At 47.9% G+C, this 17619-nt stretch overlaps 1 protein-coding gene across 1 annotated transcript; it reads left to right on the forward strand.

Annotated features, from left to right (window-relative positions):
• Positions 1 to 2416: 2416 nt before the first annotated feature.
• On the forward strand, positions 2417 to 3361 carry LOC130476533 (taste receptor type 2 member 9-like). Its single transcript, XM_056848479.1, has one exon. The coding sequence runs from the start codon at positions 2417 to 2419 to the stop codon at positions 3359 to 3361; it is 945 nt and encodes a 314-aa protein (XP_056704457.1).
• Positions 3362 to 17619: the final 14258 nt, after the last annotated feature.

Raw genomic sequence — 17619 nt, forward strand, 5'->3', positions numbered from 1 at the left:
TCAACTAGGGCCGTAAATTCTAACGTGCCCCCCCCCTTTAGGCAACGAGAGATTGACTTTTACATACACATTGTCTTCTTGATCGCTTACCATTAGCGGAGCTCCCTGCACAATGTTCGGAGCGGTCTGCTGAGGAGCCCCTTTTACAGCAGACCGACGGCGTTTTTTGCCGGCATGTCCCAATCCTCCTCCTCACTGGAGGAAGCAGACTCGGTTTTTGTAATCCTTGACTCCGGTGAGTCAAAGGTTTCATTTGTAACCCGAGGCCCCGATGGGCCAGAAGTTGCCGAGGCTTCAACCCCGGTGCGTGCGTGTAGGGCTGAGGGTGCGCCCCGTCGGCTCGGTGCGCCGCTCCGGCGGCGAGGTTGCCCCTCGGGAGGGGGTTTCTCAGGTTCGGTCGTTGCCGGACGGGCCGGTCCCGGACGTCCGGGCCGGGAAGGGCATTGAGAGGCGAAGTGTCCCCTTCCCCCGCAAACGAGACAGGCCCCGCTCTCAAAGCGTTTGCGGCGTTCGGCCACCGATGGTCCCCCCCCCGAAGGGGGGCGAGAGTCTTTCGGACCGCCGGGCCTGTCTCCACGGGTCTTGGTCTCCCGTCCGGTGCGTTGCCTGGACAGGAGCAGTAGTTGCTTTCGGTTCTCGATGTCAGCGGCGTGTCGAACCCACCCTTCAACATCGGGAGGGTTACCTTGCATGAAAGCCCAGTGTTGCAATTCCGGGTTCAAACCTTCGCGGAAATATTGCACCCTGGTAGCTTCACTCCAGTCCAAAATTTTACTCGAGAGCGACTGAAACTCGCTTGCATACTGCGTGACCGATTTAGTCCCTTGACGCAGCTGTAGCAAGGCGGTTTTGGCTCGCTCGCCCAGGTGCGGGTCCTCGAACCGGTGTCGAAGGGCGATCATGAATTCATCAAGACTTCGCAAGACGGGGGAGCGGAGCTCATACTGCAGGACCATCCAGGCGGCCGCCTCGCCCTGTAGAAGAGACACCACGTATTGGACCCGGGATTCATCCGAGGTAAAGGTCCTGGCCTGCTCCCGCATAAAAATGTCCACTTGCACCATAAAAAACGTTAGTTGGTCACTCGACCCATCATACGTGATTTTCAGGTCTCGGCGGGCCAGTGGAGCGGGACGGATGGGAGGTGCGGGAGCCACAGGTGGACCTGGTTGCTGCCCTCCGTCCGCCGGAGCCACGGGTGGCGTCGGGACCTTCAGGTCGTCCATAGCTTGGGCCATGTCAAGAATCACCGCGTTCATGGCATCCATCCGGTCCAACAATTCTTGGCGCTCCTCCTGCCAGCGCTGCCGCTCCTCATCCATCTGATGAAGCAGCAGGGCTTCCTTTCGGGCCGGGTCGTCCTCGAACCCTAACCCGTGAACTGCAGTCCGCCATGACCGCGCATCGCTCTGCGGGAGCGACCATCCTCGGGGGGACTCCAGCCAGGTGTTCAAGCGAGTGGACTTGGGCTTTGTACCCGGGCCCGATCCTGAATCTGCTCCACTGGGCGGCTTCCCAGTCGACTTCCCTTCCGAAGGGGCTGGATTGGGCTGCTTGGGTACGGTGCTGTCCTTCTTGTCGTTGTCATCCCCGTTGCCTGCCATAGCTGTCCAAGAATGGTACAGGAGCAGGAAAACGAGGCAAGAGACTTGCAACTTAATGTGAGGGTTCCCAACCTCCCTGTGCAAACTCCATAAAATCACTTGCTCAGACGGTCTTGCAGAAACAAGGAACTTTATTGAAAGCTTCAGGTTAGTATAGGCCCTACAAGGGTAAAGTTGCAAGTGCTAGCAATTTCACAAAGACAGAATTATAACCCCTACAGGGAAGCAGATGTCAAGTACATGTTATGGGAAAGTACGAGATAATTGTGCATGGTACAGGAACATCAAAGATCTCAGAGAGCTCGTTATTGCTATCTACACACCAAGGCCATAGCTGGTGGGAGGGAGTCGGAGAGAGCAAGGGAGGAGGATGGCGGGAAGAGACATTCCAACCTGGGGCCTGCTGGACGCAGCGCCTGAACCAAAGAAAGGCAAAAGGCCTGGACTGCTTTTACGAGCCCAGGGGGGGGGAGCACACAAGGCAAAAGCTGACAGACCCTCACATTGGCAACCCTAACCCCAACTCCTGTGCAAATATAGTTACTTGCAGACCAAGCACTGGAAGAATGGCCCACAAAAGAGTTGCAGTACTTTTCGTTGTGTAAGTCTGGAAAAAATCCTTGGGCAGATGTGTACAACATGATCCTTGCATCATTAGTAACAGAATCCTCCTCAGATTTGCATCTCACTCTCTGTATAGCATACCATGGCTATTAATACAGCCCCTAAAGCCAGAGTTTTCACTGCAAAGCATCACACACAGAAACCAGGAGAGCCACAATTGTCCCCATCTTAGATTTTTCTCTCTGAACATGGCAGTGATGGACAGAAATATGTTGTCCCCGCTGGGTATCTTTTTTCTGGTCATTTTCGGGATTGAGTCCATTGTTTCTATCTTGGGGAACGGATTCATCATAGTTGTGAACTGCTGCAGCTGGCTCCAAAGCCAGAAGATACTCCTTTGTGATTTCCTACTTATCACTCTGAGCCTCTCCAGATTCCTTTGGCAGTGGATTACCATGAGCAGTCAATTTGTATATTTAGGCTATCCGGAGACATACATACATAGTAAAAAGCAGCAGGCATTAACCATCTGCTGGGCTTATTTGAACACCGCCAGCCTCTGGTGTGCCACCTGGCTCAATGTCTTCTACTGTGTGAAGGTGACCAACTTTCCTCATCCTCTCTTTGCATGGCTGAAGCTAAGAATTGGGGCGTTGGTGCCCAGATGCCTTGGAATATCTCTCCTGGCTTTCATGATATGCTCTATATATCCTGCCATGAGGGCTTTTGAAGATGAAAAATGCTGCAATCTCACGGGAAACCTGCCGGACGACACCAGACAAAGTGAGGCTCATGACCACAACCCTTTTCGTTTTTTAGATCTTCTCCAGCTGTATTCTGCTGCCATCAGTTTTAACATCTGCTTGACAGCATCCAGTGTTTTGCTTCTCTCTCTGTGGAGGCACACGAAGAACCTGAAGAAGAGTGGCCTCAGCACCAAGGACCTCAGCACTCAGGCCCACCTCAACGTCATGAAGCCTTTGCTTCTCTTGCTCATCTTCTATGTTATACATTTTGCCGCCATGATCATTTCCCTCACTCGTTTTTTCAAGTATGGCAAGCTTGAGTGGCTGATTTCTGATATATTCCTGTCTTCGTATCCTTCGGCACACTCGATCATCTTGATATTCACCAATCCCAAGCTGAGAAAAGTGTGTACCCGTGTTCTAAGCCTCAGAAGAAGTCCCTCGTGAAGAGTACAGGAGCCTCCTTTTATCCCAGAGAAAAGACCATACATGCTCATTACTCTGCCTTTTTCAGTATCTATTGCTTTTTCTCAATCTGACAAACATTCCCCAATTGTGGAGACTGCCAACGATCACAAAGGACTGCAGACAATTCACCCCCGTCTTTGAATTTCTTGAAATGGAGGATCACATTGCTTCATCCTTGGGGATGGTTTGTTCTCCCTTTGATAGAACCAAGGTACACCTGAACTTGCCTGCCGTAAAACACACACCTCTCTGGAAATCCTGTCTTTTGCCGTTATTTATTTAGCCACTGCTGCTTATGTATCTTAATATCCCATTTTCCTGGTGAAGAATTTAAAGAGACTGAAGGGCAATTTCATTAATCCCTCAGACCCTGCGCAAAAAGCCCTCTTGGACTGTAGACTTTATCGCTGTGTTTAATTCATACTATCTGTAAGTAGGCTCCCTCTATTCATTTTTTTTTTTTGCATTTGTTTAATGTGTCATCTTAATACTTACGATTTGCTTCGCCTCTGGTTGGTTCCAGATTTTTATGTGTCATATCCTATTGCATTGGCTAATGGATGTCGCACCATAAACAATCAAACAAATAAACACATAAGGAAATTACCGTAGCTTTTGACTTGCCAACTGGAGTTTCATGGCAAGCTAGTAATTTTTATTCTTTCTTTCTTTTTTAACCATTCCGTTTGTGGCTGTATTCTTTATAAGAGGACATTTTTAGGATTCAAATGGTACTTTGGCTTGGCATTTACCGACTGTGCTGTACATATCCATTATGTGGGGGTTAGAGTTTCTTTTAGGTTGGCATTTACAAATATAAGGCATTGGATCCTATGACCCGGTTCTAGGGATGCCAGCCTCCCTGTGGGACCTGGGGACCGCCCAGGATTACAGCTCATCTCCAGACTACAGAGATCAGTTCCCCTGGAGAAAATGGCTGCTTTGGAGGATGGACTCTTTGGCAGTATACACCACCGAGGTGCCTGTCCTCAGCAGATTCCATCCCCAAACCTCCTGGAGTTTCCCAACTTGGATCTGGCAACCCTAACCTCTTATCCCCCACCAGTGGCCAGGGGGAACCTAGCAAGCTTAACATGTAAGCTTCTACAACTCAAGCTTCTACAAAGGCTTGAGCCTTTAGCACACAGAAATCTTTTGTGCAGGATGACAATTTCTTTGGGGAACTAACTGAAGAGAGAAATGTTTATTTGACCTGGTATATTACCCATGGTTCGGTAAAGAAATGATTCCAACAGGCAAGTGTTGGGGAAAACAAAGTATGCAGTTTTATTAAACAAAAAAATACACCCTTTTACCCAAGCTAAGTAATCTTTCAACAAAAATAACCTTTTATCCAGGCTGAGTCTGAAATAAGGATGGGAAGTTGTCTCCTGGGAGGCAAGCAAGCCGCTTCTTCTCTGGCAGCCGTCCTGGTTCTCCAGACGCCCTCCTCCTGGCTGGCTCCTTATCTGAAGCCCTCCCCTTCTTTTAACAGAGAGTGAAAACTAACCTTTTCCCCCATCACCAGATGCTCATCATTTACAGTGCTGTGTGAAAGTTTAACTCCCTAATGACCTGAGATTGCTCTCACATGGGGAAGGGTTGCATAGATCACCATCTACCTCCTCGTAATTACAATGGTCTTCAACAGTTTCCACTACATTCCACCCCTTGGTGATCAATACACCCTTCATCCATGTGTTCTTGTAGGGCAACTCAGGGTCTAACCTTTTACTTTTTACAGTCATCTTGGGTTTTTCCTTAGTTTTGTCATATCCAGGCATATTGGAGAAGGAGCATTCGCCACTATGACCCAATACATGGCTCCTGGTCCTTTACAAATTATTTCTCCTGGCTGATTTGGTTTGTCTGAATATACAACCCAGACTTTCTGCCCTGGGATGTAGTCAACACCTGTGGAGTCTTGCTTTGGGTTCACCACTTCTTGTATAGCAGGCAGGCGTATTTGCTCACATAATAACTGGGCAATTCGTTGACCTGCCCCACAGGTTAGATCATATGGGCTGGTATTATGCAGAATAACACTTAATTCCTCTTGGTCATCATGATTCACTACCCCACCTAGTATCTGAAGGCCTTTGAGGGCTAGGCTGGATTGTGGCACAATCTGTCCATAAGTGTCAGAAGGGACTGTGACTCCAATTCCCAGGGGTACATTTGTCTGTCCTCCTGCAGGAATAGTCACCTCTTTTGGAGTTATCAAATCCATCCCCGCACTATTGGGGGTGGTTCGAATAGGTAACACACCATATGGATGAACTTTCCAAACCTTCAGGTGTGGCACTGGGGTAGGTACTTTTAAACCCACCATCCTCTGGAGGGGTGTCTGGCCTGCTCCTAGAGGCAGACTATTTAACTCAAATTCTGCTAGTTCCCAAACAGTTCCCCATTTCTTTAGGGTGTGGTCAGGAGTTAGTTGTCGTATTTTTTGTTTTAATAGCCCATTCATCCTCTCTACTAATCCTGCTGTCCTTGGGTGATAGGGGATATGAAACACCCAATGGATGTCCCACTCACTAGCCCAATCTTGTACCTGTGCTCCTCGGAAGTGGCTAGCATTATCTGTTTGGATTGCCATGGGTACTCCATATCTTCTGATAAGAAGTTCCAGACCCTGGATGGTGTTCTGCTGGGTGGCTCTGGCACATGGATAAGTTAAGAGGTAACCTGAGCAGGTATCAACCATGGTTAGTAGATATTGCCATCTGCCATGCTGAGGTAGAGGACCAATATAATCTACTTGCCATATTTGCCCAGGTGCCTTGCCTCGGTGTAGCTGTCCCATTGGTACCTTTGAAAGAGGAACCTGCTTTAAAGCAGAACACAGCACATCTAGCAGTTGCTGTAGTAGCTGCATCTATAGAACAAGGAATACCTCGCTAAATGCCCAGACTTTTCATGGGCCCATCGAGCAAGGATCAACAGTTCATCTTCCTGGTTCTGCGTGGGTCCCACAGCTCGCACACGAGCTAATTGATCTACGGCTTGGTTGTACAATGCTTCAGGAGTGCCAGAAACATGTCCATCAACATGTTCTATATACACAGATATATATGATAGCACATTATCAAGACATTGCCATAGCTCCTGTCCCCATAATGGGCGCTTATGGATGGTAAATCCTTCCCGTTTCCACTTGGGAAACCATGTGGTCAATCCTTTATATACTGCCCAGGAATCTGTATAAACATATACAACATCTTCCTGCTGTTCTACAGCTTGTTCTATGGCCATTACCACAGCCATTAACTCCGCGTATTTGCTGGATTTTCCTTTCCCAGCTCTGGTTAGCGTGAGCTGTCGTTTGGGGTTTAGTGCAGCTGCACGCCAGATTCGTTCTCCCCCCTTATATTTGGCTGAACCATCGGTAAACCACACAGCCTCACAATCTACTTCCAGGTATGGGGGAGCTTCTTTGATAGGAGATGCTTCTAGAGTTGTGACATCTTCGGGTATTTCTGTATTCACTGGAGTGAGAGCCAATACCTGTTCCTGCAGGGCACTCACTCCCTGAGGGCCAGGATGAGCCCATTCTGAAATATACCACTTCCATTTGATAATGGATGATTGCTGCACCCTGCCATGACGAGGACTAGCTGACTCATCCTTCGCCCAGTTCATAATGGGTATACTGGGTCTCATTACTACTAACTCATGGCCGGTGAGTCTTTCAGTCTCGACTAGAGCCCAGTAACATTCCAACAGCTGACGTTCAAAAGGAGAGTAGTTTGCCGCAGCGTCTGGCAGCCTTCGCGACCAGAAACCTAAAGGCACACATTTCCCTCCTTGCCCTTTTTGCCATAAGCTCCATACAGCTACGTCTTGGTTAGAGGAGACTTGTAGCTCAAAAGGGAGCCCTTTTACATAAGGACCTAGAGGCATTGCTGTTTCTATAGCAGCCTTTGCCTCCGATAGTGAAGTCTGTTGACGTTCCCCCCATTCAAACTGAGCTTTCTTCCTAGTCACTTGATAAATGGGGCGCAGGATCTGAGCCAGATGTGGTATGTGTTGCCTCCAGAAACCCATAAGACCCACGATGCGCTGGGCCTCATTCTTAGAGGTAGGGGGCTGCAAGGCTGCTATTACATGTAGCACTTTTTCTGGTATGTGTCTAACCGGTCCGGCCTAAACCACCCCTAAGAACTGTACCTGTTGAGCTAGGCCCTGTATCTTCTTTGGATTGATTTCCCAACCTCGAGATCGCAAATGGTCCATTACAGTGGTCAGTCCTTGCTGCACCTCCTGTTCTGTAGGGCCTGAAATTATGATATCATCAATATAATGGGCTATGAACAAAACAGGACTCAGGACCACTTGACTCAAATCTCTTGCTATGAGTCCATGGCATAGGGTGGGACTATGCAAATACCCTTGTGGCAAAACTTGGAAGGTATATTGCTGTCCCTCCCATGTGAATGCAAATTGGTCCTGCGAGGCCTTATCAATGCTTATGCTGAAAAATGCATTGGCCAGATCAATCACAACATGCCACATCCCAGCATGCTTTTCTATCTTTTCTAGTAATGTAACCATATCTGGTACTGCTACAGCCAAAGATAGTCTACAGTCATTCTCCAGCTTCCATCTGGCTTTTTTATAGGCCACACGGGGGAATTAAAGGCAGACATTGCAGGCCTGAGAATTCCTACTTCCAAGAGTCCTTTTATAGTCTCTGAAATTTCCTTATGCCCACCTGGCAAGCGATACTGCTTTATGTTCACTGGCTGCTTTGGTGGGGGAATATGCAAAGGAGTCCACTTTGCTCTCCCCACTATGATGGAGCAAATGCCAAAAGCAAACCTGCCCACAGGGGTCCAGAATTCCTTTCCCTTGAGTAAGTCAATACCAATTATGTATTCTGGGACTCGAGAGACCAGAACTGTAGCCCAAAAGGGTGCAGATTTTCCCAGAGCAAGATGTACTCGCACTTGCTTTGTGCTTTCCTCCCCATCCCCATATGCATTAATGTGCACAATAGGTCCTACATGCTTGTCTGGGTTTCCATGTAAGAGAGTGGCTTCTGCCCCTGTATCCAATAAGGCCAGTACCCGCTGTATGTTGCCTTTAGACCAATATATTGTGAGGGGTATATGTGGGCGTGGGTCTCCAGGAACGGCTGTCTTTATTAGCCTTTTCACTGGAGCCTTGTCATGCCCCTAATCTAAAGGTATAGGTACCTCCCACCCCTTTGACATATTGGGTGCGGGTGAATACCAGAAGTCCTCCTCCTCCTCAGGTGGAGCGGTTGGTGTTACTCCTCTCACCTCGACTCCTTTGGTCTGCGGTACTTTCCCCTTCTGCTCCTGAGTAGTACATTTGCGTCGCCACAGCTGGAACAGGTCAGGTGTTGGAAGGCCATCAATCTTCTCCTTTTCCACTCCTTGCCTAAGGAGCTCAAGAAACATCTGTTTTTGGGTTATTTTGGCCCTTTTGTTCTATCCTTGGACCTCTCCTGCTTATTTTCCACCGCAGTTCGTGCTCTGGGCTTATTTTCCCTGGGAACATCCCCCAGCTGTCCCAGAAGGATTACCGCATCCCCCACTGCTCGCCCTTGAGCAGGTCCCAGCAGGGCTAATAGAGCACCATGCAAACTGGGCGGGGCTCCCCTAATTAGCCATGCTTTCATACCTGCCTTTAGGGGCATAGGGTCAGGACCTGGGAATCCCTGGATATATATCCCAGTCTGCATTGCCATCCCCCTAAGCTGTGCTGTTGCCTCAGCAATGGTGTTCCAGGGTGGCAGATGTTCCACCCAGTCCATGGGGGCAGGGTACCGTTGTCTGGTGCCCACGCAAACCCAATCAAAGAGGGTCTGTGTTTGACCAGTAGCCCCCCTCAAATACCCATTAAGGAGCACGTCATTAGCTAGAACACCTAATTTCAATAGCTCCTGGGGGCTCATATGCACACCTGTATAGCCTTGATCCCAAAGCCATACCAACCAGTGGCTTAAACACTCCCCCGGCTGCTGTTTAGTATTTTTGGTGATTTCAGTCAGCTCCTGCTGGCTGAAATCCCTCACAGTGCAAGTGGCCTGTGCTTGCCCTCCAGGTGGCCCTTTGGCCTTGTTGGTAACCAAAGGTCTTACTTGCACTTTCTCCTCACTACTACCTTCCCCCTCAGTCCACTCTGCCTCACTGGAATCCCCTGAACCTGTGGAACTCCAGTCTCTAGGGACCTTGAGTGCTCTGGTTTTGTAGGGGTCTTTCTTCTGCTGCCGGTTCCGTTTAATCTTAGTGACACGAACAGCTATAGCCCCTGCCTGTTCCTCAGCAGCATTCCTGCCTTCTCTTGCCTTCTTCTAGGCTTCCTGCAAAATCATTTGCTGTTCTTTTAAGGCACTTATTTCTTCAGCCTGCTCTTCCGCTTGCTTCCAAGAGGCTTCCAACAACTCCCAGACCATTCTTAGTGCAGTTAGAAGTAGCCAACCCACTTTGCCACATTCCTCTGCACCTTCATCTTCCCTTATTCCTATCTTTTTAAGCATTTGCTTATTGCCCTGGGGGTGGGACCGCCTGCTTTCTCTAACTCTGTATCCCATTTGGTGGGTGGGGTTAGTGAGTTTAACATATGCACAGCTGGGGCCCATGCACTGGTACACGACCATCCTGGGATGCAGCTTTGCACATTCCCTGCATTCCTTTGTCCCCATATTGCCTCTGGAATCCTGCTCACAGCGCCAATTGTATTACCCATGGTTCGGTAAAGAAATGATTCCAACAGGCAAGTGTTGGGGAAAACAATGTATGCAGTTTTATTAAACAAAAAATACACCCTTTTACCCAAGCTAAGTAATCTTTCAACAAAAATAACCTTTTATCCAGGCTGAGTCTGAAATAAGAATGGGAAGTTGTCTCCTGGGAGGCAAGCAAGCCGCTTCTTCTCTGGCAGCCGTCCTGGTTCTCCAGACGCCCTCCTCCTGGCTGGCTCCTTATCTGAAGCCCTCCCCTTCTTTTAACAGAGAGTGAAAACTAACCTTTTCCCCCATCACCAGGTGCTCATCATTTACAGTGCTGTGTGAAAGTCTAACTCCCTAATGACCTGAGATTGCTCTCACACGGGGAAGGGCTGCATAGATCACCATCTACCTCCTCATAATTACAATGGTCTTCTGCAGTTTCCACTACACTTGGCCCCACAACAGCTGACCAATCTCTCTCGCTCGCCTCAGAAGGCCTTCTTTAGTAGCAAAGATCGACATGTGGAAGATTATGGCCCTGGGGTAGGCTGCTTCATTCATCGTCGTCATCATGCCTTTATTGGCATAAGAAACACAGTACAAAAAATTACAAAAGGAATGGAAATATTAAAAGGTGCCCTCTATAGTGTGGTTAAAATACAGTTACGTCGAGTAATGCTGTTTGTTGATGCTGCCGTCTAATGAACTGTTTGGTGGGCTTTTTAAACAAGCTTTAAAACCAGCGTCACCATCTCCAATATTTGGGGCGAATGATTGTTCAATAAATAGGAAGCATTAAGAGAGTCTGAGACGTTCTGTCTATTTACCAACGTGGGGCTTAGTAGTTCATTACGAGATTCTGCATAAAAACTACAATAAAATAGGACATGAGCAATTGTTTCGATACAGTTATTGCCACAAGGGCAAAGCCTGTCAGACAGAGGGGTTTTCCAAAACCTGCCTTCGAGTAGCGCAGATGGCAAAACATTAAATCTGGCCAGAAAAATGACTCTACGTTGAGATGGATCACACAGGTGAAATAAATATGGGGAGGCTGTTTTATTCCATATCTGGCCCAGGGATCTGTGTGCTCTTTCAGTAGTAAGGTCATAGTAAGGGTTTGCCCTCTCCAGGAATTTTCCTACCCAGAGGTGGCAACCTAGGTTTCCCTCCAAACAGAGTGAACAAAAGCTACTACATATTTCCCCCTCTGACCCATAAATTATTATGACAATGTCTGCTTTCCACATCCAGAACTGTAAAGTTTTTAACACAAGATGGAGCTGCTAAACAGAGATAAATTAGAGGTGTATTCTAGGGTTGCCTGACCTAGATGGCCCAGGCTAGCCTGATCTCGTCAGATCTCAGAAGCTAAGCAGGATCAGCCCTGGTTAGTATTTGGATGGGAGACCACCAAGGAAGACCAGGGTTGCTATGCAGAGGAAGGCACTGGCAAACCACCTCTGTTAGTCTCTTGCCATGAAAACCCCCAAAAGGGGTTGCCATCAGTCAGCTGTGACTTGATGGCACCTTACACACGCACACACACATTCTAGGGTTGAGATTCTGCTTTCTGGATTTATAATTCGTTCAGCTGCTTGCTTCTGAAGAGACTTCAGTTCAGTGATGTCAGATGGGACAGTGTGGAAAAAGACCTTCCTGCACCACTTTGGTAACCTGAAAGATCTCTCGTAAACGGGTCGCACCCGCTGGGCCTGAAGCAGTAAAGAAAGTGGCCACTAATTCTCATAATCTGTCTCAGAAGCAGCAGAAACTGTGACCTCCTTGGGAGGCTTGGCCGAGACAGCCATTTTGGAATTGGCCCATGCAGTCTGTGAGGTCTTCTTCCTATTGTTTCTTCCACCTGCCACCTTGAAACAACCCCAGGCTCCACATGTGCCAAATGCTGTGGAATTAGGGCCAGTCCTGAGGAAAGAAAGGCCAGAGGTCAGTGGATTGGGCCCGGAGGTCACTCAGATGTGCTGTTTAGCAGTAGGCTTACCAGCTGCCCACTTCCGGCAGGAAGGTTCCCAATGGTGGGCCCTCCCTCACACCCCTGCCCTGTGGGCCAGAGGGAAAAAAGTCCATGGATAGAAACGACAAGATGTCATGTGTAACGGCACATCCACCTGAAAGTGGATGTGACTTAATTGCGCGAGTGGATGCTCTGGCTGTCCCCCCCAGACCCCAATATCACATCTGGGTAGGGTTGCCAACCTCCCAGTACTAGCTGGAGATCTCCTGCTATTACAACTGATCTCCAGCCGATAGAGATCAGTTCACCTGGAGAAAATGACCACTTTGGCAACTGGACTCTATGGCATTGAAGCTCCTCCCCACCCCAAACCCCGCCCTCCTCAGGCTGTGCCCCAAAAACCTCCCGCCGGTGGTGAAGAGGGACCTGGCAACCCTACATCTGGGGCTTCCAGTGGACATGATGTCATGCCTTGCATAATGTAATTTCTGCCCATCCCCTAAATGGGTGCCATTACTCGGACATCCCTAGCTACAAGGCTCTACCCCAACTAGGGTTGCCAACCTCCAGGTACTAGCTGGAGATCTCTCACTATTACAACTGATCTCCAGCCGACACAGATCACTTCGCCTGAAGAAAATGGCTGCTTTGGCAATTGAACTCTATGTTATTGAAGTCCCTCCCCTACTCAAACCCCGCCCTCCTCAGGCCCCACCCCAAAACCCGCCAGGAGATGGCAATTCTAACCACAACTCATGTGCAAATACATTTACCTGCTGACAAAGCACTGTAAAAATGGCCCACAAAAGAGTCGGCGTACTTTTCGTTGTGCTAGTTTGAAATAAATCCCTGGGGAGATGTGCACAACATGATACCTGCATCATTAGCAACAGAATCCTCCTCAGATTTGCATCTCACTCTCTACATAGCATGCCATGGCTATTAATACAGTCCCTAAAGCCAGAGTTTTCACTGCAAAACATCACATAGAAACCAGGAGAGCCCCTAATTACTCTTGTCCCCTTCTTAGATTTTTTTCATTGAAGATGGCAGTGATGGACAGAAATATGATTTCCCCACTGGGTATCTTTTTTCAGATCATTTTCGGGATTGAGTCCATTGTTTCCCTCTTAGGGAACGGATTCATCATAGTCGTGAATGGCTACGGCTGGCTCCAAAGCAATAAGATGCTCCCTTGTGATTTCCTACTGACCTCTCTGAGCCTCTCCAGATTTCTTTTGCTGTGGGTTTCCATGAGCAGCCAATTGCTATATTTCAACTATCCAGAGACCTACACAGGTAGCATAAAACAGCTGGCATTAAACCTTTCCTGGATGTATTTGAGCACAGCCAGCCTCTGGTGTGCCACATGGCTCAATGTCTTCTACTGTGTGAAGGTGACCAATTTTCCTCATCCTCTCTTTGCATGGCTGAAGCTAAGAATTGGGGCGTTGGTGCCCAGATGCCTTGGAATATCTCTCCTAGCTTTCATAATCTGCTCTGTTGTTCCAGTCGTGAGTTCTTTTGAAGATGTAAAATGCCCCAATCTCACAGGAAACCTGCCAGAGAACACCAGCCAAAGTGAGGATCATGAATACTATTCTTTAAAGTATTGCGATGCTCTCCAGTTTAATTCTACTGCCATCAGTTTTAGCATCTGCTTGACAGCATCCAGCATTTTGCTTCTCTCTCTGTGGAGGCACATGAGGAATCTGAAGAAGAGCGGCCTCAGCACCAAGGACCTCAGCACTCAGGCCCACCTCCGCGTCATGAAGCCTTTGCTTCTCTTGCTCGGCTTCTACGTTGTACATTTTGCCGCCATGATCCTTATCCTCACTCGTGTTTTCAACTATGGCAGGCTTGAGCATCTGATTTCTGATATATTCCAATCTTCGTATCCTTCAGCACACCCCATCATCTTGATATTCACCAATCCCAAGCTGAGAAAAGTGTGTACCCATGTTCTCAACCTCAGAGGAACTCCCTCATGAAGGGTACAGGAGCCCGCTTTTGTCGCAGAGAAAAGAGCTTACGTGGTCTTGACTCTGTCTCTTTCTGTTATAAATAGCTTTTACTCTCTAGTTACATAAATCTGCCAAACATTCCCCAATTGTGGAGACTGCCAACGATCACAAAGGAAGGCAGACAATTCACCCACGTCTTTGAATCTCTTGAAATGGAGGATCACACCAACGGTTGTGTTGGGCTACTCTCTTCACATTGCTTCATCCTTGGGGACGGTCTGTTCTCCTTGTGAAAGAATCGGGGTACACCTGAACCTGCCCTAAGACACACACCTCTCTGGAAATCCCATCTTTTGCCATTATTAATTTAGACCTGCTTATGTCTCTTAATATCCCATTTTCCTGGTGGAGAATTTAAAGACACTAAAGGGTAATTTCATTCATCCCTCATACCCTGCGCAAAAGCCCTCTTGGACTATAGACTATACCGCTGTTTTTAATTCATACTATCAGTCGCTGTAAGTAGGTTCCTACTATGTAATTTTTGCATTTGTTTAATGTGTCATCCTAATACTTATGCTTTGCTTCGCATAATTTCTACAAGTCAAATCCTATTGCTTTGTTCCAGATTTCTACAAGTCAAATCCTATTGTTTGGCTATTAGATGTCCCCACCATAAACAAACAAACATATAAGGAATTTGCTGTCGCTTTTGACGTGTCATTTCAGCCACCTGGAGTTTCATTGCAAGCTAATAATTTTTATTCTTTCTTTGTTTTTAACCATTCCATTTCTGGCAGCGTTCCTTATAAGAGGACATTTTAGGATTCAAACGTGCTTTGGCTTGGCGTTTATCAAATGTGCTGTACATATCCATTATGAGGGGATTACAGTTTCATTTAGGTAGGCATTTACAAACATCATGCTTTGGATCCTATGACTGTTCTAGGGATGCCAGTTTCCAGGTGGGACCGGGGGAACCCCCAGGATTACAGCTCATCTCCAGATCACAGAGATCAGTTCTCCTGAAGAAAATGGATGCTTTGGAGGGTGGACTCTTTGGCATTGTACCCCACTGAGGTCTCTGTCCTCCCCAGACTCCATCCCCAAACCACCAGTAATTTCCCAACCCTATACCCCCCTCCCCCTCCACTGGCCAGAGGGAACCAGGCAACCCTACCATGTAAGCTTCCACAACGTTTTCCCAGGCTAGAAATCTTTTTTGCAGGCCCACAATTTCCTTGGGGCAGCTAACTGAAGGGCAATTTTGTTCATCCCTCAGACCCTTGCTAACTCTTTCTAAGTGCCATTTTGAGTGATGAAATGTTATGAAGGAATCTCTGTGGTGTAGTGTGGTGCGGCGGTTAGAATTTGCAATCTGTCCTGTCCTAGGGTTGCCAGGTCCCTCTTAGTCACCGGCGGGAGGTTTTGGGGGCGGAGTCTGAGGAGGGCGGGGTTTAGGGAGGGGAGGGACTTCAATGCCATAGAATCCAATGGGCAAAGCGGCCATTTTCTCCAGGTGAACTGATCTCTATCGGCTGGAGATCAGTTGAAATAGTAGGAGAGCTCCAGCTAGTAACTACCTGGAGGTTGGCAACCTTAGTCCTGTCCTGATGCTTGTGAGGGCTGGGGTGGGGATCTTGGATCAGTCAGCCTAATTTACTGCTTTCCCCCAAAAACTGGGGGCGAAAGAGCCATAAGCTCTTTGAAAGCTGTCCATAAAATGTGATAGGCTCATCTTAGCAGCATTTGAGATCTCATGATTACTCACAAGTACCTTTTGAGAGAGAGGCACAATTGTTTTTCTCCATGGAAATGTGACTTTTTTTGCCTTAGTGTCTTATGCATGTTGACTCACAAAATAACCTCACTTAATACAATGAGATTTACTCTCTAGTAAGTGTGCACAGGCTTGCTAAACCCTTCCAAGGCCATTGACTTCAATAGGGTTAGATGAGGTAACGCTACTTAGTTCAGAAAAAAGCAGCAGAAACTGTGACCCCTTGGGTAGGCTTGGCTGAGGCAGCCATTTTGGAATTGGCCCGTGCAGTCTGGGAGAAAATGGCCGCCTTGGCAATTGGACTCAATGGCATTGAAGTCACTCCCCTCCCCAAACCCCGCCCTCCTCAGGCTGTGCCCCCAAAACCTCCTGCCGATGGTGAAGAGGGACCTGGAAACCCTACTCAGGCCCCTGCCCTGTGGGCCAGAGGGAGAAAGGTCTAGGGGAAGAAATGACAATACATCATGTGTAACGGCAAATCTGCCTGAAAATGGATGTGACATAAGTGCGCCAGGGGACACTCTGGATGCTCCCCAAAGCACCAACACATTTACATTACATCTGGGGTTTTGGGTGGACATGATGTCATGCCTTGCATAATGTCATTTCTGCCCTCACCCATAAAGTGGGTGCCATCAATCGGACATCCCCAGCTAAAAGGCTCCAACACACAACTCATGTGCAAATATAGTTACTTGCTGACAAAGCACTGTAAGAATGGCCATGAAAGAGTTGCCATACCCTTCGCTGTGCCAGCCTGGAAAAAAATCCCTGGGCAGATGGGTACAACATGATCCCTGCATCATTAGTAACAGAATCCTCCTCAGATTTGCATCTCACTCTCTGTATAGCATACCATGGCTATTAATACAGCCCCTAAAGCCAGAGTTTTTCACTGCAAACCATCACACCGAAACCTGGAGAGCCAAAATTTAATTCCTCTTGTCCCCATCTTAGATTTTTCTCTCCGGAGATGGCAGTGATGGACAGAAACATGTTTTCCCTACTGGCTATCTTTTCTCTGATCGTTTTTGGAATCAAGTGCATTGTTTCCGTCTTAGGGAATGGATTCATCATAGTCGTGAATGGCTATGACTGGCTCCAAAGCAAGAAGATGCTCCCTTGCAATTTCCAACTGACCGCTCTGAGCCTCTCCAGATTTCTTTGGCAGTGGGTTTCCATGAGCAGCTACTTTGTGTATTTCAGCTCTCCAGAGACATACACAGGTAGCCTAAAACGGCAGGTGTTGGTCTTTTCTTGGGTGTATTTGAACACAGCCAGCCTCTGGTGTGCCATTTTGCTCAACGTCTTCTACTGTGTGAAGGTGACCAACTTTGCTCATCCTCTCTTTGCCTGGCTGAAGCTAAGAATTGGGGCGTGGTGCCCAGATGCCTCGGAATATCCCTCCTGGCTTTCATAATCTGCTCTGTTCATCCAGTCATCAGATCTTTTGAAGATGAAAAATGCCGCAATCTCACAGGACCTCCGCGTCATGAAGCCTTTGCTTCTCTCGCTCGTCTTCTATATTTGCTGGCTGCAAAGCAAGAAGATGCTCCCTGTTGATTTCCTACTGACCACTCTGAGCCTCTCCAGATTTCTTTGGCAGTGGATTACCACAAGCAGTCGATTTGTATACGTCGGCTCTCCAGAGACATACATACATAGTAAAAAAGAGCAGGCATTCACCTTCTGCTGGATTTATTTGAACATGATCAGCCTCTGGTGTGCCACCTGGCTCAATGTCTTCTACTGTGTGAAGGTCACCAACTTTGCTCATCCTTTCTTTGCATGGCTGAAGCTAAGAATTGGGGCGTTGGT

The sequence above is a fragment of the Euleptes europaea genome, chromosome 4, assembly GCF_029931775.1.
Source record: "Euleptes europaea isolate rEulEur1 chromosome 4, rEulEur1.hap1, whole genome shotgun sequence".
NCBI lineage: Eukaryota > Metazoa > Chordata > Lepidosauria > Squamata > Sphaerodactylidae > Euleptes > Euleptes europaea.